Raw genomic sequence first — 26,761 nt, forward strand, 5'->3', positions numbered from 1 at the left:
AAACAAAAAGACTTGCCAACAATGAATAAATTACCTTTTCAGGGGGTGCAGTTGCCACTAAAACCAGAAAAGAAAAACGGTATTAGTATCATTTAAGACAATTCAGTCTTAAAAATATTTCAATTTTTAAAAAGCAATAGAAGTCCAGTATCTCCGCAAAAGGATTAAGAATCAAACTACAGCAAATGCAGAATTAGGATCATCTGCCATTTTAGGGAATTTTACACATGACTAACAGAGAACCCTCAGTGCTGTTACTCCTCAGCTACTGGAGCACATGGAGACGTGAATAAGTCTTGCAAACTCTTTCAAAATCAAAATTAAACAAAAAAGCTAAAGAAGGCAAAACTTTCTGGTATATCATTTTATGCCTTATCTCAATTATGTGGAACTTTCCATATGTTAGAAAACAAATGTTTTCATTAATTGGTTAAAGGCTTATCCTTACGGTATATAATGTTTGCAACGCTTTCTGGTGTCAATGTTAAAAAAGAATGTCACTGATTTCAATAAGAGACATGAGAGCATGTGCTGCATTCTTGATGTATTCCAATCTTTAATGAAGCCCGTGGATATTTTCAGAATGATATGCTAACTAAATTACAAAAAAGAATTTCACAAGCCAGGAAGGGCCAATTAAGAGATTAGAATCAATATATTGAACAAATTATACATTACACAATCATAAAGGTTATTGTGAGGGTGTTGGTGATGCCTTCGTATTTTTAAAGGCTTGCTTTTCATTAATCGGTCCTTCATATTAATTAGTTCTAAAGCCCTAGATCAACATTCACCAGGATTTTTCTCATAAGTTAATCAATGTCTCCACAAACATTAGTTTACAGGTTGGGTAGGAGCACCCCTGAAAGCAATCAGGGTACCAGACAAATTAAAATCATTGTTGCAATATTCTTGGGGTTGGAGAAAGTCAATTAATCTTTTATTCTGCCTAACCCACCACCAAGAAGGTCTTGAGGCAAAATCTGGAACTACGGCCCATTTCCTCCTGCCTGTGCAACCAATGAACAGTTGCAATCATCTGGCCATGACACTAACTGTCTAGGGGCAAACTGATTAAAACTGTCGATTCCAGCTTAGGTTCTGTCTGTTCTGCCTTACCGAGGGAGAAATGCAGTGAGTGAAAGCATAGACTCAAATAGGCCAGAACACACAAACGTTCAGAGCTCAGAAAAAAAGCCTGCCTTACCAAGAAGGCGGCTGTGGCAAGCTCCCAACACAACACTAGCCTGGGCACTCTATCTCCTCAACAGCACCCAAAAGTGGCCCCCTGAATTCTGACCTAAGAATCAACTGCGAAAAGCCAACAGGAGCTTTATTAGAGAAAATATGTCTATTCCATACAAATCTAAAAGGTATGTTCCTTCTGAGGTGAACATTTTTTGTAAGCAAGATATGTGAAGTATCAGATACTGTTGGTTTATATAAAGAGACAGGGATGACCCCACATCCTGAATGTCAAAGAGAGAGAGTCAAAGTCCATTGTCTCTAGACTCCCTCTCAAGTAGAAGGCCTTCAATTCTTTCCTTGGGAAAAGGTGCTCCGTGGTCACAGGTTGCATTACATATTCTCTATATGACATCTGGCAAGTCATGTCCCCTCTCTAGGTCTCAGGTTCCTCAGAGGGTAAACGGAAGAACCACACGAGGTGGTCACCAGATCTCTTCAACTGACAATTTCTTAGCTTCCTTCATTTCACCCTCCATGATCCCTGACTGCCCATTAGACTTTAATGCTTTAACTTTGAAAGTCTGTGGATTCCACTTCACAAATAAATATCTGTTAAATGGCCTTCTAGACAAGAAATGAATTAGGGCTATTCCCTGAAGGATCTAGATCACTCTCCAGGAATAAATGCCAAGATAAAGTAGCCCCCAAACAGCAGGACAACATTCTGAAAGTACCATGGAATATTGTTATCTACTAGGTACATATTATTCTAGAGCAGTGGCTAAACATTTTACAATACACAGGGCAGCCCCTAGTCAAATAATTACCCACTCTAAAATGTCAATAGGGCTGAGGCTGAGAAACTCTGTTCTAGAGGGTTATAAACAGAGAAGTCAAAGCAAAGACACACAGAGAGATGTCTAGAGTCCATGATCCATTACCGCTCTCACCTTCTGGCTCCGCCACTCCTGGCCCGTGTTCCCGGGAGAAGGTCAGGGCCTCCACTGGCTCTTCCTTGGCTGGGAGAGGTGGAGGATGAGTACTTTTAGCAACAGGTTGAGTGTTCTTTGGCTTGACAAATACAGGTCCTTTACCTACATGGTGATGGATTGGCCTGCGTCTATGAACGCCAGAAACCGTATAACCCATTCCACCAGGACAGATTTCCTTAAAAGCAGCTAGATTTGGGATGGGAAAATATTCCTTTTAAAAATCTAACAGTGCAAACTTATATAGAGGAAAATATCATGATGAATAGCTCTTAATAAATCATCACTAATATAGTTACATTTTAAAACTTCAAAAACAGGTGCAAAATGTAAGCAAATTGCTTGAATTTCTGATAAACTTGCATATTTACAGAAAAAAGTACAACTCTTTTTTTTTACTAAACATTTTTCCATCTGGTAATTCCTTATCCTACCAAATCAGAATATACATATTATGTATAGCATATACTTAGCATATATTTTATATATCATATTATATACATAGTCATCCCTCAGTATCCATGAGGGATTAGTTCTAGGATACCCCCTGTGGATACCAAAATCTGCAATGCTCAAGTCCCTTACATAAAATTGCATAGTCTGATCAGCCCTCCATATCCAGTTCTGCATCCACAGATGCAACCAACCAATTGGGTTGAATCCATTGATGCATAACCATGGATAGAGGTAACTATATATATATGTAGTTAGCCCTCCATCCCATATATATCAGCAACCAATTAGAAAATATTATATATATTAGGTTATACATTAGGAGATATTTTATATATAGAAGACACTATATGTATTATATATCTCATGTTGTAAGTATATGTGTTATTTGCAAAAATCAGGCTTTTCTCCCCACTTTGATGTAATTTCATTAGTTATTAACAAAGAACTCAGTGACATTGATGAAGAGCCATAAGGTTACCAAAGGAAAAAAAAAAATCACTATTCAGGGAAATGAGATGCTGAAATCCTCACGGTTTGTTTCCAGTTGAAGAACACAAACGGCTCCACCAAAATGCCATGTATCAGCTGGTAAGAGGATGTCGATTACGGAAGACTGAAAAGGGGAAGTGTTTCTGAAGGGGAGAATCTCGGAATAGTGAGGAGGAGTCTACAGAAGTGAGACATGCTGGAGATGATAGGTAGAAATCGAGAAAGAAGGGAAATGCCAAATCAAGATGCAGCTATTTTCAAGTAAAGGAACAACAGCTGGGCAAAAGCCTGGCCGTGACCAGCTCATTTAATTACCCAGAGGCCAAGGAGCTATCCTGTGCACTGGAATCACTACCATTGCCAGAAAAAAATGGTTTTGTATTCTTAAAAAAAAAAAAAAACAAAACAGTAGACTCAGCACATGTGATTTGCTAACCTCCACAGCATAATCCCGATGAATAGTGAAGGGGAAAGGCAAGGGGGAGAAGTAGGGTAAGGCAGTGTGTGGCCTTCAGAGGAAAAATCCACCTAATCCCTTTGGTGTTGGTGTTGGAGGCAAATTACCAAATGCAGACACCAAGGAGCTTATGGTTAACTTTTTTATTTCTACTTTTAAAATTGAATGTAAAATAAGTCATGTCTCACTTTCCCTGAACAAGAGATCTTCTATTGGATGTCTGGGACCTAAAATTAGTTCTCAATAAAAAGGAAACTCTAAAAATACTGCTTATAGTATGCTAAAATATTGTTTTTCTAAGGATCACACACTAAATGGTAGAACCTCATTCTTATGTTTAACTAGGAAAAACAATTTTTACTTGGAAAGATGTTTCTAGAAGAAAACATGATTTTAAGAACCAAGTTTAAAGAATTAATGAACTAAATATTTTTAGTGAAAATCACCATATAACCAAAAATTCAGTGCAAAAATTTTATCTTGAACATTATTTTCAAATTTATTGATAGTACTAGAGGAGTATCCCTGAGTTACAGTCACCATTTCAATTTATGCTTCATGTAAGGATTACAAAGCCATCAAAATTGAGCTTCCACTTGTACCCCTGAACTTAAAAGCTAAAAATTTAAAAAAATTTTTTTAATTAAAAACACATTATACAGACACACAATAATATGCATAATAAATTCACAAACTGAAAGCTTTAAAAACTGAACTTCATGAGAAACGTGTCTATAAATTATAAAGATTATTTACTTGATTAATTTTTAATAATGAGTATCCATGCCTGTAATCCCAGCACTTTGGGAGGCCGAGATGGGCGGATCACAAGGTCAGGAGATCAAGACCATCCTGGCTAACATAGTGGAACTCTGTCTCTACTAAAAATACAAAAAAAAAAAAAAATTAGCTGGGCGTGGTGGTGGGCACCTGTAGTCCCAGCTACTTGGGAGGCTGAGGTAGCAGAATGACATGAACCCAGGAGGCTGAGCTTGCAGTGAGCCAAGATCACGCCACTGCACTCCAGCCTGGGCAACAGAGCGAGACTCCATCTCAAAAAAAAAAAAAAAAAGAAAAAAGAAAAAAAATGGATCAGATGGCACAAGAGGGCACTAGGACCTTTTGGAGGCCTAAAATTATCTAGTCTACCAATATACCATCAATGTTGTATTATCCTTTGCCTTAACGCAGTTCTTTCTGGTTCTAACCATGAACAAAGGTGAGTCATAATACTTATATTTAAATCTTGTCTGCTATGGTGTAAGTTACAGCTTTAAGACATTACATGGCCCTGTGACAGTTAAGACACTTTCCTAGGTGGAAAGCATCTTATCCAACATGCAATTGAGGAGACCATTTAATGTCTACCCCAAGTAAGTGCAATTGAGGCCATTCCTTGTTAATATCAGGTCTAATGATTTCAGGTTACATTTCTTTCTCTTCCACTTAACTCTACTTCATCTTGCTTGAGAAATTGGTGGTTCATTGGTAGAAGTAAGGTATTTAAAGAGAGAAATTTGCATTCTCAGGGCATAAGGCAATTATGTACCAAATCGAAGGATAAAGAATAATCTACTTCTTAATACTCAACTCCCACAGAAGTTTTCAGGAGTTTTGGCAAGATCTGTCCTTAAGTTATTAATCTTCATAGCGTAAATTCAATCATGAATATAATTCCCTCCATTTCCAATTAAAGAAATTAAGCATGATACTCAGTAAATGAGTAAATGAATCAACCTGCACCAAGTCCAGTTACTGTGAATTGATGAGCAGCCAATCATTAGGAAAGCACATGGCCCAACAGAGCCTTCTGGTCTCTCTACACTTAAGTATCAGACTCAGAGTCCTGGAAATTGAAGATAAAATATAATGGCATTTCTTAATATTCAAAAGGAAGTCTGATATCACACTTAAACGGGAAAAATCTCTTCGTACATATTTTTTTCCCACTGATTCAACATTGTATGTGTACAGTTTCTATAAAAGTGATAAAAGTATTTACAATGTATTATTAAAAATTAAAGTCAGAAACAAAAAATGACCCAAGTTGCCAAAGTTGTCCTGTGTACTCATGTGGCTGGGAATCTATGTGCACATACAGCTGAAAATGTCTTACCTGTGCCTGGAAGGGGACATTTCTCACAGTGTGGGCCCCAGGCCTTGCCCACACTACAACAGCAGAGCTGCTTGGTGAGGTGAACAGACAGAGGGTGCATACACTGTCTTCCAGAACTGACAAGTCGGTAACAGGGCCCTTTCTCTTCCGAGATCACAGGGGGATCAGCTGAAGCAGAGAGATAAAGCCTGACATTACATGAGAAACCAAAACTACATTGGCTTTCCAAATGATAGTAAAATGAACCCTAAGGTATGAATTAAAAACCATACTGCAGGATAAATCTGTCTAGATTAAGAGCATCACCTTTCTGATGAAAAATCAGTTTACCATATGAGTTTGAGAGTCAGGGCACCAAAAGTTGTGACAGTGATTGTCCCTGTCCCTCTCTGGTCCCTTCTTCCATTTTAGCAAGCGTGCAATTAGGTATGTGTGCATAATGAAGAGAAAAATTTCAACAAAAAAACCCACCTTTCCAAATAAACCTAGTCACCTACTATCAAAATCACTACCTAGTTTTTTATATTTAACCACAGTAGAGATAATTCTAGGGCAGCATTTAATGAATAATCAGGCACTTTGGAGAATGAGGAACATGGTTGATGCTGCAAGCCAGCATCTGCTCTTCTCACCCCAGGGAAGTGAGAGCTTGCAGGGCCCGTCAGGTCTCACCCTAGGCCAGTGAACATGAACAGGAGGCAGAAAGTGGCTTCTGATTTGGAGTGCCAGACAAGGCCCCTGTTCTAGCCAGACAGCACACTGGAGAAGGAAGAGATGATGTGCTCAGCTCCTCAGAAAACACTGCAAAAGTATATGAGGCTCTAGGCATCCAATATCTAAACCTTAATCCTAATCTTCTGCAATGCGTTTAGTAGATAAGAGTTCATCAACCTAACAGCTAATACTCTGCTAGGCACACATGGCAAATATGAAAATAAGCAAAAGACAGCCCTGCCTTCAAGAAGTTCATCTTCTAATGCAAATATGAATGGAGTGTGTTCTACAGAACCAGGTCCAGGTCAAGTCAAAGGTGCTGAATCAGACAGTTTGGTGTCCCCGCTCTGCCCATTCCCCAAACCCAACCAGGGCTCTTCTCTATCATATCACCATCCAAATGAGGTTTTCTGACTTGCCTTTCCCTTACCCAATTCCTCTATCATCTTTTTTAGGGGAGGACTTCCTGAAGATGTTATCTGTGGTGCTATCTGGGCAGGGCACTTTGGCTTTGATTCTGGGTACACGCAGTAGTGTAGTCTCCATAGGATTTCTTCAGCTGTAAATGGCATCAGTGGTGTCTATGATTTCTGCATTGCCTTAAGGTACAGTTGCTAGTGGATTCTGTGATAAAATTTTGCTGAGGAGGCTACCAGGTGGGCCAGTCCTCAGGCCCCAGTGGTAGCAGAGGCGGGCCAAGTGTGTTTGTCTTTAGGCCCGAGGGCAGAGTACACAGGCACTGGTGTTAGTGGGTCCAAGTGGGCCAATTCTTGGGTCTCTACATGGCTTGCTTAGGTGCCAGCAGCGATAGTAGTTAGCCAGGCAGGTCCTCAAGTCCCTGGGCAGTGGGTATAGCACAGGTGATGGCAGTAGCAGTGGTGAGACAACCCTCTGCTTCCCACGCAGTCCATGCTGGTGTTGTCAGTGGCTGCAATGGGCTGGGCAGGCCAGTCCCCAGGCCCACAGGTGGTACGTACAGGTGAGTGCCAGCTGTGATGGTAGTGGTACATTGGGTGGGCCTGGCCTGGGCCTCTGAGAGGAGTGCTCAGGTGCCAGTGGCGGTGGGACCTGCTTAAGACTCAGAAGGTGTGTGTGGGACCCAGCGTGCGGGAGCTCCCTTTCAGCAGCAATTCCATCATGAGGTCTCTAGGCAGCTCCCTAGGTTAGTCTCGGAGTCTGTGAGGGCCAAAGGGCTCTCCTGTGGCTAGGATTGCAGGAATTCACATGGGAATGTGGATCACTGGAGGTCTCTCATTTACCCTTTCCTCACACTGGGGAGCCTCCCCAGGCTCCCAGCTAATCCTGGCCGAGCAGGCTGCCTTGGTTCCCTCTCCTTCCCTGCCTTAGGTGTTTCCTGTCACTTCTCTGTTGAACTTCAGTGTTCTCTGTTAGGTGATCTGTTCGAAGCGGGATTATCTACTTGCTATTTTGGTTCTCCTTTGTGGAGGAGGTGAGCACCAGATGCCTCTAGTCAACTACTTTAAAGCCTCTCCCATATCTAAATTTTACTGATGCTTTCACGATTCACATTTTCTTTGATCTACAACTATTTGAAGCCAAAACTGTTCATTTATGCCACATATACCTGACAGGGTGTGCCATTTAAAACTGCCCCTATTTTAGTACCTACATTGCCTGTTGTTCTTTTGTCATTTCAAATGACTTGCATTCTGTTTATTTTATTAAACATCTCTAGTATTTTCACACTCTGGTCAACATTATGCATAAACCCAGAAACAAGATGCTACCCAGAATGATGTAAGATTGGTGTTGCTATTGTCTGAACATCTTTAACCTCAGATTGGAAGATTAATTGTAAAGGATAACACATTAGTGCACTACATTTATTATTTAAAATATGGTACATGTGATTATATATTCTACTGAGTCATAAGGTTTTATGCTATACTAAAGAAAACTAGAAATGCCAAAAGATTTCAAAGGAAGAGGGGAAACAGCTCTAGAATCGAATAAAACTGAGGAGTGATAATGGGTGCCTGTAGGCTCTTACATGTATGTACACTGAAATAGCACTTTGTCAGATCCTATTTTGTGCAGGATGTGTCACTAAAATTACAGCAAAAAGATTCTGATACTTTATCTAAGGGCAAAAGCACTTCAGAAGCATAAAACCTACTGAAAATGCAACATTCACCAGGAAAGTAATTTTTTTTTGCTCTTGGCTAGAGACATAAGACAAATTTTCAAACTGGTCACAAGCATATAGCTTTGTACCCAAGTACAGTACTGAATCATAACCACAGAGCCCATGGTGATGGCAATTCAGTTACAAAACAACAGTAAAAAGCTAAGGTACTATCGCTTGGGTTCCTCAGTGATACATTAAGCAACTTATATTTAATTATGGCCTTAATTATAGGATCGTATAATAAACTCACATTATACTTTCAAAGACATACTACTCTAATGTATTGATCCATTTATGCTGAAAGTTGCAAATTGTGTGTGTGTGTGTGTGAAAAATCAGACCTACTGCAATAACCTTGAGCAGTAGGATATAAATAACTCCCACAAGCTTAGCATTCCAATAATGGAACACTAGGCATAAGTGAGTTAAAATGTGAACGACAAATATTAAGCAGATATTAATTAATCTGGTACTTAAAAGAAGTTGAAAAGTAGGGAGGATTTCAGAAAACAGCAAGGGTATAAAGATCTAGCTAACCTTACTAGTCTGCAATCACTCCCACCCACATCTGTAATATCCTTAATTATTTCTTGGATGAAATTCCACATTAGCAGTTAATCCCTTCACAGCTTAGTATCTATGAGGATGAGTGTTAGGATGCAGGTCTAGGAAGTAGGTAAAGCTGCTATGAGGAGTCTGAGAGGCAGCTTTCCCAGGGCAGTAAGAACCACTGGGCACTCCGACTGGGAAATGCGTCATTAAAAACCAATTCATGGCTGGGGGTGGAAGCTCATGCCTGTAATCCCAGCACTTTGGGAGGCCGAGGTGGGCAGATCGCTTGAGGTCAGGAGTTCCAGATCAGCCTGGCTAACATGGTGAAACCCCATCTCTACTAAAAATACAAAAATTAGCCGGGTGTGGTGGCAGACACCTGTAATCTCAGCTACTCAGGAGGCTGAGGCAGGACAATCACTTGAACCCAGGAGGCGGAGGTTGCAGTAAGCCAAGATCACGCCACTGCACTCCAGCCTGGGCAGCAGAGCAAGACTTCCTCTCAAAAAACCAAACCAAACCAAACAAACAAACAAACAAAAAAAACACCACAATTCGTGGAGAACCAAAATAAAAGCAACAATAATTCAAGGCCATTGCAGTTAGGTCACCTATTCTATAGTGTGGCCGGTGAGATGAAAATATCAGTTCTCCTTAAATAAATGACTTACTCCTGGCATTTCGGACTGTTTACTGTCTCCTGACTAAAGGTTCAGCTTGTGGAGTGAGACAGATCCAGTTCCAAATGTGGGCTCTACCCTTTACAGGCTGTCTGACTGTTGGAAAGATCCCTAACCCCTCTGTGCCTCAATTCCTTCATTTCTAAATTAGAAAAAATAACAGTACAAATCCAATAGAGATCTTGTGAGTATTATATGGGATAATTCACATAAAGTGCTTAGCACAGTGCGTGGCATTTACGAAGTTTGCAATAAAAATTATTATTGTCATGGTTTTCACTGTTACTCTAATAATCTGGGAGCAAGCAGTTGGTACAGCTCTGTCTCACCTCTGGGCCACGGTGCCATGAGACCTCCAAGTGAGGGAGGCTAGGGGCCTAATCTGAGATGGCCACAGAGGAGGTAGAAAGAAAAGAACGGGCCTAAGATAAATTATGAAGACTAAATGGCATCCTTTGAAACCAAAAGATCAAGAGACCAAGATGACACAGGCCCCCAGCCAGGGTGCTCTGGACAACAATGTTACCATGGGTATAAAGATATCAAGTCTGGAAGGAAAGCCCATTTTAAGGGAAAAGCTGGAAAGCTAGCATTAATTTACCCATTTGGCTTTGCCAAAAAGGATACAAAGCTACGCCACTCAATATGTTAGGCACTAGCCACATGTTGCTCTTTGGATAAAATTGACATTAAATAAAAGTAAAAATTCAATTCCTCAGTTACACAGGCCATATATGACTAGTGGCTGCTGTATGAGGTGGCACAGATGGAGAATATTTCCATCATCTCAGATAGTTCTATTGGACAGTGTTAATTAGCTTGAGCGTCAGCAAACTTTTTCTGTTAAGTGTCAGATAATAAGTATTTTAGGCTTTGTGGGCCATACAATTTCTGTTGCAGCTTCTCAACTCTGTCGCTGTAATACAAAAGCAGCATCACACAGTAAGTAAATGAATGGACATGGCTGCGTTCCAATAAAACTTTATTCACAAAAACAGAGTTGGCCCATGGGCTATAATTTGCCAACCCCTGATCTAGAACCCTAAATTTGGAGGCACAAATCCTGTTTTAAATCTCAACTCTCAGCTACTAGCTGTGTGAGAAGCTACTTAAACTTTCCTAGCTTTAGTTTCCCAGTGTATAAGACAAGCATGGTATGTTTCTCATAAAGATGCTCAGGAAATTACAAATGAATGATGTACCTAATGAAGACCGGCTTTTAAAAGGCACTTGTCCTTTATCTCATGACTTCCAGGACTACGGCAGAAGCTCCTGAGCACATCTTCTCTCTAACCCTCCACTTCTGTCAGCTAGCTCCAAGTCCATAGGTAAAGAGTACTATGAAACAGCAAAAGCCCAGGCTCAGAATTCTTTTATCTGGGCCTTTTTACTGAACCTATGGACACACTCTCAGCAGCACTCATCATGGAGCTCTGAAGTTCCTGAAGGAGTTCAGAAAGCCAGAAAGTCTTCCTACTTCGATCGCAAAGATTATGATACTTTTCTTGAATTTGCTCTGGAAAGTCCTTGAGTTTCCACCTTTCCCCATAAATCAGGTAGCAACAGGTCTGGAGAATGCTGCTACATCATCCTAAGCCTCAAACATAGAGGTCAGAGGCAGCAAATGCCAGCATTTGCCTACTTTCTTCCTTTTAGCTTGGCTAAGCCAAGGCAAGCAGCAAGGAGAGAAAGTGAAATTGTTGCAACCTTTGGCTGGAGCCAAGGAATTCTGGGGGGGTTCACCTCAGTTCAGTGCATTCAAGAAGAGAAAGTGCTTCCCGTTGCTCCTTGGGCATAATCTAGTGCAGGGGTTCAGAGAGTCAGCCACGCCTTGTATGCTCTGGATATGGCCTAAATTCATGTTGTCTTAGCAAATGTTGTCAGTATCCTCCATTTGCCTGCAGGCTTCATCCCTGGCTGGTTTTATCTCTCTCCAGAGCAGACATTTAGCAACCACTGTGTTGAGTGCCTGTGTCTGCATGCGTCTGTGTGTGTGTGCGCGCGCGCGTGCGCGTGTGTGTGATCTCCAGTCCCCTTCTGCTACTTCCCTGTGGCTACCAAAAATACCATTATCTTTCCATTTTTTTCCTTTCCTCTGTAAGTATCACCTTCTTCCCTAATTCTTTCTGTCTTCAGACTTCCCCCATCAAGTTCTTCACAGAATTCACCCGAAAATCAGACTGGATTGGTTCAAATCGCAAATCCTAAAGGAACTCTATATGTCTCTGTGATGTTACATGTGGTAAATTCAGAGGAAAGAGGAATAAATCTTCTCACTCAACACTGGTAAAGAGCCCAGGTTTTCACTTCAAACTCTCAACTGGAACACCACTTAACTAGCAACAAACGTCTCTTAATACTTACCATTTCAGCTGTTGTAGCTGAACCGTAAAATTGAATTATTTATTTTTCAAATAAGAATGGATGGTTGTTTAATAAGTTCAGAATTATTTGCGCAATGACAGGGAAAATATGCTAAGGAAATATGCAAGTGTTTCAAAAATCTCATTGGCAGATTGCTACAATCTTATTAAAACCTGGATGTCTGCCCTAAACTCTAGACATCAGATCTAGTCAAACTTTCACAGAGCATTTTGTGACTAGTTCTGCAAGTTTACCTAATCAGCAACCTTCAATATAAGAATTGTAAACAGACTACAAGTCAAATTATAAAAGAGGGGGAAAAGCATTCATAACAAACTCTATATCCAAACTCTACAATCTTTATGCTTAAATTATAAAATGATTTAAAATATTTTGTTAATATAATTCAAATCAGCCAAAAATGATCCCCTAAGTTATCTGGATACCATCAACAATGTGATTTTTGGCCTGAAATTTCCAAATCCTTGCATCAGTTTCAAAGGTACCTTGTGTGCAAACATAATTTTATGGTCTAATTTTACCACCCATTAGGAAAGCCTTATAATTAGGTGTCTGTCTGCTTCATGATCAAAACTGTCTGTAAAAGAACACAGAAAAGAGGACTTACGTGTAAAACTTCCTAATCTGCAGTTGACAGTTTTTAAAGGAAAAGAGTAGTAATTAGTAATAACATTTCAAAAGACTCAACAAACTCACGTAAAAGTAATAAATGAGACTGTCATTTTTATTTTACTACATTTGTCTTTATCACCTTATTTTATTTTAGTTATTTTATTTATGAGATATGTTATTTATGAGATATGTAGATATCTCACCTTAGGGCACAGAGTTAGAGAGAGAAGCTTGGTTAAAAATGAATGGCAGTATACTCATGAAGAACATGTCAACCAAATGGCAAATTTCCAACTAGGGACAAGAAAGATGCAGCTCATTATATACCAAAGCCACATTAAAAAATAAATAAAAGTGGTCGGGCATGGTGGCTCACACCTGTAATCCCAGCACTTTGGGAGGCTGAAGCGGGTGGATCACCTGAGGTCAGGAGTTCAAGACCAGCCTGACCAACATGGCAAAACCGTGTCTCTACTAAAAATACAAAAATTAGCTGGGTGTGGTGGCACATGCCCGTAATCCCAGCTACTTGGGAGGCTGAGGTAGGAGAATCGTTTGAACCCGGGAGGCGGAGGTTGCAGTGAGTGGAGATCACACCATTGCACTCCAGCCTGGGTGACATATGTGAAACTCCGTCTCAGAGATAGATAGATAGATAGATAGATAGACAGACAGACAGACAGATAAAAACAAAAAACTTGCAGGAAAGAAACTAATACACAATTGCTCTTAAAATTATCCTAATAGTTTTCTGTCATGCATCCGTTTAAACTCTATATAACCTTTAAAAATCTGCAGTGCTACAAGGCCCACGTCTATAGTCATGCTACTCAGCAGGCTGAACAGAGATCACTTGAGTCCAGGATTTGAGTCCAGCCTAGGCAACATAGCAAGACCCCATCTCTTTAGAAAAAAACCAAAAAAAACAAAAAAAAACTTGCAGTGCTTACCCACTTTTGTAATAATGGGCATGACTACTTTAAAAATAAGACAATCTTAAAATCTCAAATCTGCATTTGAGAACTTTACACCTAAAATGCATTCCTCTCTAATGGCACATGATCTGTAGTGATTACATGGATTACTTTACATGCAGAGGGAGTATCTCTTTGGTGAAACTATAGTTCAGAACCAATATTAGAACATGTGGTTTGATGAAGGATTTTTACCCTTATCAGAAACAAGGGAAAGTCTCAGAAACATTTTTAAGGCAAAACACTATAATATAGGGTCATTTTGGTGGGTTTAAAGAACAAGACAATATCTGAAATCAGAACTGAATTAGAAAATCTAAAACACAGGGCCTTGGTAACTATTTTCCAGACTCTTGCAATTGAGAAAGAAGTGAAACCTCACTAAAGTAGAGTCCAGAGACTCAGAATTTGGAATACTTAAAGGCAGAAGCGGGGACACAGTTTAATTCAACCTAAAGAATCCTTAAAATACTGTATTTATGACAGAAAAACCTACTGTCATCTCTCAGGTACCAAGAAAGGTTGATATGTCCATTTTAATTCCCTCTTTTCTTTCCATCAAAGCGTATTTCCTCAGTGGGCTTTGTCTTTATCCTGAGTTTTAGCTACTATATTTTTATCACCACAATAAAAATGCATTTTAGAGAAGGTTCCATGATATAGATTTATTTTACTACATCAGGCGGGCCCCCTCCTTGTCATTTTAATTAATGAGGTTTTCCGCATATTTACAAGCATTCAGTTGGCCACTGAGCATTTCCGTTCTTTTGGGAAAACCCCAAAGACAATTAATCCAAAATAGGAGTAAAAAGTGATTATTACTTACGAACACAACTTGAAAAGGTAGGATCCGGCCCAAATCCTATTTTGCAGGTACATCGATAGCTGCCCATGGTATTCAAACACTCACCATTAGGGCATACACCTTGTAGCTGACATTCATTAATATCTGCAGGAAAACATAATTCTTTAGAAGGAGTGGTCAAGCCCCATTGAGCAGATTCTGGCTATACATTGCATTCACTTCCTTTTTCACTATAATGATCTTTTAGTTATAGTGAAAAAAGGATGTCGCAGGTGTGAATAATATTAAATCAATTAACGTTTATTGAACATTTACCATTTATATAGCAAATATTTATTACATACTTACTACATGCCAGGTGCTAAGGATTTACTAGTGAAAAAAAACTGATAAAAATTCTGGCCTTCACAGAATTTTCGCTTTAGTGTTAGTTTATGTTAGGCATTACGGAGCATATAGGTAAGGCAAAGACTCTCACTCTGGAAGCACTGACAGTCTAACTGTACATATGAATATTTGAAAAACTAAAGAAGTGAAAAGCAATTCAAGTCATACAAGAAAGAACTGTCATAAACTGTTAGAAGTTAAATTATGAAATTGCCTACACAGACAGTAAGAGCCACAGAAGGAAGCTGGAGGTGGGGCAGACTGTGGCACTGAGGAGGAGGTAAGCCTTCAGAGTGCTGATGTCTGGGCAGGAGCTGGATGGATGGGTGAGGAAGGGAAGGAATGACTTCTGTGGGAAACACTGGAGCTTGAGCACGGAGTGTGGCCAGGGGAAGGAGGCTCAGGAAATAATGAGTCAAACCACTGGCTGGAAAAGAAGATTCAGGAAGGTAAATAGTTGGAAACAGAGCCCGTAAAATTCAGGCTTGACTGGACTACACACCATGAGGAAGTAAGAGAAAGGAGTCAAGGATGTCTGGGAGGCTTCTAATCTAAGAAAAAAGGGGAAAAAAAAATCACAGCTGGTTTTGCAGAAGGAGTTCTGAGGAAGAAAGAAGGCAGGAAGATGAGGAGTTCAGTTTTATAGTTCAAGGCCACACTGGGATACCCAAGTAGAAATACCTGGCAGCAGCAGAAGATTCAGAAATAGAGTGAAAGAGGAAATCACTGCTACAAATAGACACTTAAGATACTCTGCATATGGAGATCCAGGGGAAAATCAAAGTGATTTGAAAGAGGAGGGATACAAATGGAGTGATTTTACAAAGAAAGATTATATAGTCACTTGCAAAGGTAATTAATTGAAAATCAAAAAGTTGGATACAATGGTAGCAAAACATTATTATCAGGATCATCACATAAAAAGAAATATAGTCCTCAATCATTATTTGAGCAAATACCAACATTATTTGAACATGAATATTTCATGTTCTAAGTAGGCATCGTGATCTAAATGTACATATTTTACTCAGAACATGCAATTTTTAAGTTAATTTCAGTGATAAAATATGATACCTTCCATGACATTCAAATGATAAGTTAATGCATATTTGCTGTATAAATTCTATGGTGTTCCAACTTGCACGTAGCTGGAAACTGGTACAGCTTGATGACACCTGGTATGGCACACAGTATAGCACCTGACCATCTCATTACTTATTGAAGTGTGTGTTGTTCTGGAATGCACATTCATGTACAGCATGTAACTGAAAATATTCCCCCATAACTCATTCTTTTTAAGAAAACCACCACGAAGGACCAGGAAGAGTGCCAAGTCCAATTGGAGCTTACATGGTACAAGTGAAGCCCTATTATATGTCCCAAGTAAAACCTCAAGTTTGGGTAACCAGCCAGTTGTGGTCAAGAAGGCTGGACAAAATTTCCACTCTTCTGTTTCCCCTCTCATCCTCACTAGGGTATGATTATTAGCATTCCTCTTCCCCTGAATGGCCTGTACTCCTGTTCATTGGCTGCACCACTACACATTCCAGGATAAGATTGAGGACCCAGAATTTTCCCTTGCTAGGTGATTTCTATAACAGCACCATCTCAGCCTTGCGGCTGGCTGCCAGGCTATGGTAGAGGTTTCCCCCTAGACTTATAAATACCTGATTTACAACCAGTGCCTAGTACCCTCTTCCAATGCCCCTTCTTTGACTCTCCACACTGCTCACTGCCTTGACCCTGATGTCATGGGAATGGAGGACAGGAATTCAGACTGAAGAAGACAAACAAAAATGACCAAGCAAACCTATTGGGTATACACAGTAAGAGACAGAAAAATCCACAAAGAAGAAGAATCGTGTAAGACTCTTCCCGTTACGACTGTTTTAATCAGCTTGTGTCACTGGCACTGGCACCAACTCTTCCCCTAATTTTGGCCCAAGGAGCCCAGGAAGCCTCAGCCTTCCTCTGTGACACATTCTCACAGTTTCCAGAAAAACTGTTTCCTTCAACTGCCTTTGGTTTCTCTATTTTTTTAATATTTCCTGAACTACTACAAATTAGAGATTGGATTTGTGTCCTATATTTAATGTACACACACTAGAGTATATCAATCTTAAGTATACAACTAGATGAATTTTTGCATATCCACGTGTGGTGTTACCGCCACCCAGATCGTGATTAAGAATGTTTCCCTCACCTCAGAAAGTTCTTTGTGCCCCTTTCCAGCCAACAAACAATTTATCCCCATAATTTTAATATAGGACTTCAGAAATTAACAAATTAATAAGATCTTTCTAATTATTAAGAAACAGGAGCAACTGTCTAAGTGATTTTCCTAGACAGGTAGTCACAAGCTTCCTAAATTAAACTGAAGGATGTCAGAGACTCGCAAATACGTTAAAACAAAGCATTGGTTGAACTGAACGCATTGTATCTGGATGAGAGAAGAACATTCCAAGTGAAGACATCATCAGGCCAAAGTTTAACAACTGTATGGAATGTGACAGGTGAATGGTAAACCAGAATTCTATTTAGACTTAACAACTGTATGGAACATGATGGGTAAATGGTAAACCATAATTCTATTTAGACTTAACAATTGTACGGAACGTGATGGGCAAATGGTAAACCAGAATTCTATTTAGACTTCATTGCCTAAAGCTATCTTCTTTCTTTAATCAAATAAAACTTGATTACAATATTTGTCATTTTATAAATAGCTTATTTCTAAATAATATTAAACAACAATATAGCATTTCAGGAGTCTCATATTTTTATTTATTTATTTATTTGAGATGGAATCTTATTCTGTTGCGCAGGTTAGAGTACAGTGGCACAATCTCGGTCACTGCAACCTTCGCCTCCCAGGTTCAAGCGATTCTCCTGCCTCAGTCTCCTGAGTAGGTGGGATTACAGGCACGTGCCACGATGCCCGGCTAATTTTTTTTATTTTTATTTTTTATTTTCAGTAGAGACGGGGTTTCACCATGCTGGCCAGGCTGGTCTTGAACTCCTGACCTCAAGTGAACCGCCCACCTCGGCCTCCCAAAGCTTGTGAGCCACTGCATCCAGCCGAGTCTCATATTTTAAAGGGTTAACAAACCTTCCTTAATGGATTCTAACTAAATCAAAAGTATTTTAATATTCAGTTTGAAAAACACATGAATTTATTCCTTATTCTCCCTCTATAGATGACAAATTTCTCTGGAAAACCGTAGAAGTCTGTTCTTTGAAGAAGTGGTATAACCACTGCATACAGCACAACTTCCTGAGTTAAAGAATGAAGGCCAGAATAAATGGCTGAAGGGGTTCAGCACCCACATACAGCCAGTCACCCATTCCCTATCCCCACCTGGGCTTTTGTGTTCAGGCAGGCAGTCTAGAAGTTTATAGAAACAGAAACTAGGAAAGAAATTCATCCAGACCCAAGCGTTCCTCTAGAGTAGACAAATTCCACACAGCTACTGCTAACATGAAGGAGCTTTACATACTTTTCCACTTACTTAAAACATTTACAGGTATCTCCGCCTGTATAGCCTACCACATACTTCAGCCCACAGATGAAGTTCAAGAATACAAAACTGCTTTTCTTCTAAAACTGCTCTTCTTCTAAAATGGTCAAATATTGGCAATGTCCTATGGTTCAACCTAATACAACAGAAATAAGAGGGTTGGGCTTCTATTAATCAGGTAGTAGAAAAATTTAGAGTAATCAGGCATACATGCATAACAAGAGACTCCCTATGAACAACCCAACATAAAACAGCCTAAATATTTCAGTACAGGGGAATGATGCGATAGGCTGACAATGAAGTGAGGACCTTCATCTTCCTTCTACCTTGTTCTTTACATTTCTATAGCACACCGTATCTCATTGGAACTTCACAACAATTCTAGATGGTGAGCAGTACAAGAATAATTATTCCATTTTATAGAGATAATTTTGCCCAAGGCCATATTTCTAAAAAGGATGAAGAGGATGGGGGAAAATAATAGAAGGAATGTTCCACAAAGATCTACCTTTTGGTCCAACTGGACAAAATGTTATGTTACCCAGAGGAAGTCTCTGAGTTTCTCTTGATCTCAGTGTCCTCTCCTGTAACACAGATGGGCTGAACTATATAATCCCCAAGGTTACCTGTAGTTTAAATATTCTCCAACTTCAAAACAATCTGCCAGTTGCCAGGGCTGAAAATGCCAGGGAATAAATACAGTATGATATTTGGTGCATAATATATTACGAATAGCACAAGTGCCCTTATGGGAAATAAATATATTTTTATGCATCTCTTCTACGGAAAAGTATGTATGTTTAACAAAGTGAGTAAGAATTTACTGTCTTCTTAGTGATGCAAGTTTATACAGGAAATGAGGCATGTCCAACAGGAGTCAGGACAAGGTAAGAACAGGACATGAGGATCTTTCTACTGTGTGAAAATATGAAGCTTTCTGGAGATTCACCTGTATGTGTTCAGCTTTTGCTAGTGAATAGAAATTCCATGATAGAATTACATTAGCAGTATGCCTTCAACTTGAAAGCAGAAAAATACCTCTTGACACAAATACTTTCCCCACACAGATAATAAATAATAATCCCAGACAGATAATATATATAATATAAATAATAAAATGATTTAATTATTTAATTTAATAAATACTTTAGGTAGAGGAGTTCACTTTAAGACAATATATATATTTCTTAAACTTCCAAAGAACAACTTTGCACTGGGTACACATACCCATGAAGGAACATGAAGATATTCTATAGTGTACACACAGGCTTTGGATACTTTTAAGGGAACTAATCTATAGATCTCCAGCCTTCAGATGTTTCTTTTTGAAGCGATCTGCCTAAGAATATATCTGCCAGTCTTCCTTTCCTATCTTCCCCTTTCATCAGGGCCTTCTTGTTCTTGACCAAGTCAAGATCCCTGAGATCTGGATTGACCTCTTGTCAATCCAGAATCTTTCTAGGCCTTTCTAAGTACACTGTCTTGAAAGGTAAAATTCTCGCAGGCACAGAATAAATGAACAATTCACAAACATAACAACCCAGGATAGAGTCACAGGAAAGATAATGAGTCTGATGTGTTTCATAAGAAGATCTGGCTTTATCAATTAGGTTAAATGGCAGAGACTGTTTATCAATGGCATGAACCAATTCTGCAGCTCCAAAGTTTTGATGAAAATATTTAATGCGGCCGGGCGCGGTGGCCCAAGCCTGTAATCCCAGCACTTTGGGAGGCCGAGACGGGCGGATCACGAGGTCAGGAGATCGAGACCATCCTGGCTAACACGGTGAAACCCCGTCTCTACTAAAAAATACAAAAAACTAGCCGGGCGAGGTGGTGGGCGCCTGTAGTCCCAGCTACTCGGGAGGCTGAGGCAGGAGAATGGTGTGAACCCGGGAGGCGGAGCTTGCAGTGAGCTGAGATCCGGCCACAGCACTCCAGCCTGGGCGGCAGAGCGAGACTCAGTCTCAAAAAATAATAATAATAATAATAATAATAATAATAAATAATTAAAAAAAAATTAGAGGCTCCTATCTCAATGGTGTAACAGTCCAACAGGAGCAGGGATAGTACAATATGTGTTATAATGGGGTGTTCCATGTTGATGGTAAAGGGTACCTAATTTAGCTTAGCAGGTGTTAGGTAGACCACTCAAGAATTCCACGAGAAAGTGAAAGTTGATCAGGGATGGCAAGCAGAAAGGTAAGTAGATAAAAGAGAGAGGAATTAGAGTTGACTTTCTAAAATACTTTTATATAAATTACTTTTATATAAATTATAAGTTTTTTGTTAAAATTTCCTAGATGATGTCACAGAGTAAATGTTATCTGCCTAGCTATTTTAGACTTAAATAGCATCAACATTAGAGAAAAATTAAACCTTTGTTCTTCTTTACTTAGAGCAAAAAAAAAAAGAAAATATTTAATGCACACATACAATATAAATGTGCCAGAAATTAACCTATTGTATCCACTTAACTTTTTAATTAAAATGTAGATGTCGGCTTAAAGATGTGTGAACACCTAACTTTTTCAAAATTATTCTAGGAGATAAGTGGAGAAAAAAATATTTGAAAACCAATGTTCTACAGCAATTTTACCCAAGGTATTTTACACAAAACACAGACTTTGTGAGACCTCTGCTAAAACGGGGGTTCTGCAGCCAAGTATGTTTGAGAAATACTGCCTATTCTATATACACAAGCATATTTAAAACCCGAGGAGTCCTTTGGCAAAATCTCTTGTTTTTTCTGTGTTTAACTTGGTTTTTCTACACATTTGGCTGTGGGACCCTTTTAAACACACAATCTATTAACATCCCTCTGAACTGGTGGTCTGTGGAAACATTTTGTGAAATGTTGCTCTCTGGGGCCAGCTTCAAAGACTATTGTATGAGTCTCTTCATGATTGTATTTGCCTCTATCTAGGCCCCACTGCTGCTAAAGCCTACCCATGATCCTGTAACTGTCCCGTGATTATAAAATGATCATCCACCATAGGATGGATTCAATCACTGGACTCACTGAAAAAAGTCAAACCACTGTGGCAGCAACTCCTTTCCTTCCAATTCTTCTGTCTTCGGGGAACATGATAAAGGAATTATCAGAGCCCAGAGAACAGCTTGTATTTATTTCTTGATACATGTGTGCTACACATGGAAGACGCTGCTAGTAACACATACTCTGTTAGTCTTGGATTCATGACTGTAGTCTACAGGCACTGCATTAACTTCTCCTTGAAATATTCACAGTCACACGAATCCATCATGGGCTTTCTTCATCACTCATAATACAGTAGGCATCTTCCCATTCATTTTATAGCCACAGAGATTAAGGTCAAAGAGCTATTGAAAAATACAATGTGCTAATGACTCACTTCACTACTGTCTTTCCTGAGGAAAAGTTAATGAAGTAAACACATTTCCTTTTTGAATCCTATGCCAGCATAGTAAGAGGACACACCAGAAAAATAATTCTAAAATGCACAGGAATGGTACCAATTTGATTTGAAAATGCTGAAACAGGGTGGTCAGGTCCAGATCAAAAGCTGTTTAAATTCTTACTGAAAATACTGTGCATATTTAAACTAGAAAGTACAGCAGTAGTTCTAACAGGATGTCCAGGACAGTTAACACCTTCAAATCAGTAAATTATCAATCAGTTCCCTCTGAGCCATTGACCATTGTAAAACATGATCTGGCATCATACTAAGTACATGACAGTTTCTGAGATTAAAAGAAAATACAACAGAAAATTATGATTAACCTCTGGTAGGCTAAACAAAAGGAACATTAAACATTTCTAAGTGTTTTGAAGAACTGAATTATCAAGTTTGGTTCACTGCAGTCTTAGTTCTTACCTGCTGGTTTTCTACTATTATTTCGAAAACATATACCAAGAACAATAGATTCTAAGTTTCATCTTCTTTTTTTTAAATTATACTTTAAGTTCTGGGATACATGTGCAGAATGTGCAGGTTTGTTACATAGGTATACACGTACCATGGTGGTTTGCTGCACCCATCAACCTGTCATCTACATTAGGTATTTCTCCTAATGCCATCCCTCCCCTAGTCCCCCACCTCCTGACAGGCCCTGGTGTTCGTCTCCCTGTGTCCATGTAATCTCACTGTTCAACTCCCACTGAGTGAAACACGTGGTATTTAGTTTTCTGTTCCTGCGTTAGTTTGCTGAAAATGATGGTTTCCAGCTTCATCCATGCCCCTGCAAAGGATGTGGACACATCCGTTTTTAAGGCTGCATAGAATTCCATGGCGTGTATGTGTCACATTTTCTTTATCCAGTCTAACATTGATGGGCATTTGGGTTGGTTCCAAGTCTTTGCTATTGTGAACAGTGCTGCAACAAACATACATGTGCATGTGTCTTTATAGTAGAATGATTTACAATCCTTTGGGTATATACCCAGCAATGGGATTGTTGGGTCAAATGGTATTTCTAGTTCTAGATCCTTGAGGAATCGCCACACTGTCTTCCACAATGATTGAACTAATTTACACTCCCACCAACAGTGTAAAAGCATTCCTATTTCTCCATATCCTCTCCACCAGCATCTGTTGTTTCCTGACTTTTTAATGATCACAATTCTAACTGACGTGAGATGGTATCTTATTGTGGTTTTGATTTGCATTTCTCTAATGACCAGTGATGATGAGCTTTTTTTCATGTTTGTTGGCTGCATAAATGTCTTCTTTTGAGAAGTGTCTGTTCATATCCTTTACCTACTTTTTGATGGAGTTGATTTTTTCTTGTAAATTTAAGTTCTTTGTAGATTCTGGATATTAGCCCTTTGTCAGATGGATAGATTGCAAAAATGTTCTCCCATTCTGTAGGTTGCCTGTTTGCACTGGTGATAGTTTCTTTTGCTATGCAGAAGCTCTTTAGTTTAATTAGATCCCATTTGTCAATTTTGGCTTTTGTTGTCATTGCTTTTGGTGTTTTAGTCATGAAGTCTTTACCCATGCCTATGTCCTGAATGGTATTGCCTAGGTTTTCTTCTAGGGTTTTTATGGTTTTAGGTCTTACATTTAAGTCTTTCATCCATCTTGAGTTAATTTTTGTGTAAGGTGTAAGGAAAGGGTCCAGTTACTGTTTTTCTGCATATGGCCAGCCAGTTTTCCCAATACCATTTATTAAATAGGGAATTCTTTCCCTATTGCTTGTTTTTGTCAGATTTGTCAAAGATCAGATGGTCGTAGATGTGTGGTGGTATTTCTGAGGCCTCTGTTCTGTTCCACTGGTCTATATACATCTGTTTTGGTACTGGTACAATGCTATTTTGGCTACTGTAGCCTTGTAGTATAGTTTGAAGTCAGGTAGCATGATGCCTCCAGCTTTGTTCTTTTTGCTTAAGAGTGTCTTGGCTATACGGGCTCTTTTTTGGTTCCATATGAAATTTAAAGTAGTTTTTTCTAATTCTGTGAAGAAAGTCAATGGTAACTTGATGGGGATGGCATTGAATCTATAAATTACTCTTGGCAGTATGGCCGTTTTCACTATATTGATTCTTCCTGTCCATGAGCATGGAAAGATGTTCCATTTGTTTGTGTCCTCTCTTATTTCTTTGAGCAGTGGTTTCTAGTTCTCCTTGAAGAGGTCTTTCACATCTCTTATAAGTTGTATTCCTAGGTATTTTATTCTCTTTGTAGCAATTGTGAATGGGAGTTCACTCATGATTTGGCTCTCTGTTTGTCTATTATTGGTGTACAGGAATGCTTGTGTCTACAACCATACCACTCTGAATGTGCCTAATCTCATCTAAGTTTCATCTTTATGCCCACATCACTCTCTTATATATTCCCAAAAACCTTCTAGAAAGAAAGAAACGTAGCAACTCACTTATGATAATGCAACTGAAGGCAACTTTGGAGACAAAGCTGTAACTTTGGGGCAATGGTGCCTAAGCAGAGAAGTCAGAGAACAAGATGAAAGAGGGGAAAAAGCATTTAAATAAAAACATCAACGAATATTTTCACTTTACAAGGCAGAACTCTAAAAATGAAAATTGTACTGGCCCTATACTGTTGAGTGAAAGAAGCCAGACACTAAAGAAAACACTTACTGAATTACTTGAAATTTCATAAGATAAAATTGATCTGAAGTTGAAAGGGTAGTGATTAGCTCTGGAAAAGAGGGAGCTACACACACACACACACACACCACTACTTATCTCACAAGGCTGTATCCAATGCACTTAACACAATGGCTCCACTGAACAGTCATTCAACAAAAGTTAACATAAACAAACAAACAAACAAAAGTTAGCAAGATATATAAGTAGATTGAAAAGTTGTGTAAGGCAATCATGAACAAAAAGTAAATTTACTAATATTAGAAAAAGGAAAATTATCACATTCTTATGCAAACAATATCATAAAAAGAAAAGCTCCATGGGTCAGAAGCCACCATTATAATCTAGCTCTAGACCAACAGGCCCCAGATTCCAAGTGGAAATTTCCATAAAATTGCTAGACAGAAAAAGGAAAAGGGTGGGGAGGATGAAAATAAACTTCTGATTCAAAGTAAGCTTATAAACCCAGTTAAAAATGTTAATGCTTGTTTGCTAAGAAACTAATTGAAGCCACTGATTTGAACACAAATATTCTCTAGATGAAAATAATTTTACGAAATGGTTTTACCAAGATTCTTTAAAGATTTTCAGCATGCCTTAACCAGTTAAATGAATACTTAAAGAATATAAAACAAGAACAGGTAGCTATGAACAATAATTTATTAGAAACCTTGGAAATGAAAAACAGTCTTAAAAATGTAACAAATGGGATAAAGCCTAGATGGGCATAGTAAAGCAGAAATTAGAAAATTGGAAAATGGAACTGAGATAACCATTCAAAATGCAGCAAAAAAGAGAATAAAAAGACAAAAGATTTTTTAAGAGCCATGAAAACCAGACTCCAACTATTGTTTAATGGGAGTTTCAGCAGAAAAGCATGGTGGAAAGTGATATTTAAAGACGTAATAGGTGAACACTTTTCAAATTTGAGGAAAGACATGAGTTTTCAGATTGACATTACACTCTGAGTAAAATAAAGATAAATCTAAATATAGACACATCATGATAAAACTACAGAACATAAGGAATTAGGAGATTATCTCAAAAGAGAGAAAGACATTATCTACAAAGGAAGAGGTGTCAAAACACAGAAGTCAGAAGACATTGGTATAATATAGTCAAGCACCACTAGAAAACAACTGCCAATCTGGAATTGTACACACGAGTAGTCTCATTATAAAATGAGTGCAAAATAAAGATATTTTCAGACACATAAAGTATATACTTTAGTGACCCTCACTAAAGGATCTGTTAAAGAATATAACCTCGAAATACAGGTTAACCAGATAAAAATACAAGATAGCAGTCAAATTTGATTTTCAAATAAATAATTTGGGATGTACTTACTTTAAAAACGTTACTTGTTGTTCATCTGAAATTCAAATTTAACTGGGTGTTCTGGATTTTATGTGGCAAATCCTCCCCAAAATAAGAAACAAATGCAGAAAACAAGCACAGGATACAAAAAATACTGCCATCAGAAAAATGACAGTAAATTCATTTAACTATTAGGTATATGAGGGGAAAAGGGCTTTATTTCCATCAAGGAAATAGGTCAAAGGTGTATACCTTTGACAATACCTGTAAAATAATGACTCTGGTCTAAGCCATAAATCCATTTTCTTCCAAATTTCCAAGAGGTTGCCATAATGGCCTTTCAGTGTTCCATTGACAAAGATGCTCTCCTTGATCAAACTCTAGTCAGGCTCCTCCGAACCCTCTTCTCAACCAGGCTCTGCCTTCATGCATGCTTCTGTATTTGTCTCCGCATTGTCCAGTTTTAGCTAGAATCCTGTTAAGTTAGTTTAGCCAGAATCCCCCATGCTGGATATCTGATTGGGTTCCTCATCTTCCACCAACCCCTAGGTAATGTCTGCTCACCGTGATCTGCCTTCAGCAAGAATACCCTCCTAGGTTGGTTTGGCCAGAATCCCCCCTTACCCCGATGTGTCCTCTTAGTAATTTTTCATCCACTGATACCACACCCTCACCCTCACTCCTTGGTGATAAATTTTTACTTTTCCTTCTTTTCAGAGTTGAGTCCAATCTCTCTCCCCTACCCCAAAACTCCACTGCAGTAGTCCTTATACCTGTTACAACAGTTACCTGAATAAAGTCTGCCTCACTGTCCTTTAACAAATGTTATAAATAATATTTTTCTTTAACATTATGTTAAAAGCAGAACAAATCCAATAATTGTTT

General features: G+C 38.9%; 1 protein-coding gene across 27 annotated transcripts in view; it reads right to left on the reverse strand.

Moving 5' to 3' along the window:
* The window catches only part of LTBP1 (latent transforming growth factor beta binding protein 1), a 445,556-nt gene that overhangs the window by 140,890 nt on the left and 277,905 nt on the right, over positions 1-26,761 (reverse strand). For 15 of the 27 annotated variants that reach the window (XM_077959735.1, XM_077959733.1, XM_077959732.1 and 12 more), the window contains 4 exons: positions 14,588-14,710; positions 5,696-5,863; positions 2,139-2,366; positions 35-57 (listed from right to left, as the gene is read on the reverse strand). In XM_077959735.1, coding sequence (XP_077815861.1) covers positions 35-57; positions 2,139-2,366; positions 5,696-5,863; positions 14,588-14,710 — 542 coding nt within the window. The remainder of the gene's footprint in view (positions 1-34; positions 58-2,138; positions 2,367-5,695; positions 5,864-14,587; positions 14,711-26,761) is intronic. The other 12 variants (XM_077959737.1, XM_077959738.1, XM_077959736.1 and 9 more) reach the window with 1 other exon arrangement.

This window comes from Macaca mulatta, chromosome 13, assembly GCF_049350105.2.
Source record: "Macaca mulatta isolate MMU2019108-1 chromosome 13, T2T-MMU8v2.0, whole genome shotgun sequence".
NCBI classification, from domain to species: domain Eukaryota; kingdom Metazoa; phylum Chordata; class Mammalia; order Primates; family Cercopithecidae; genus Macaca; species Macaca mulatta.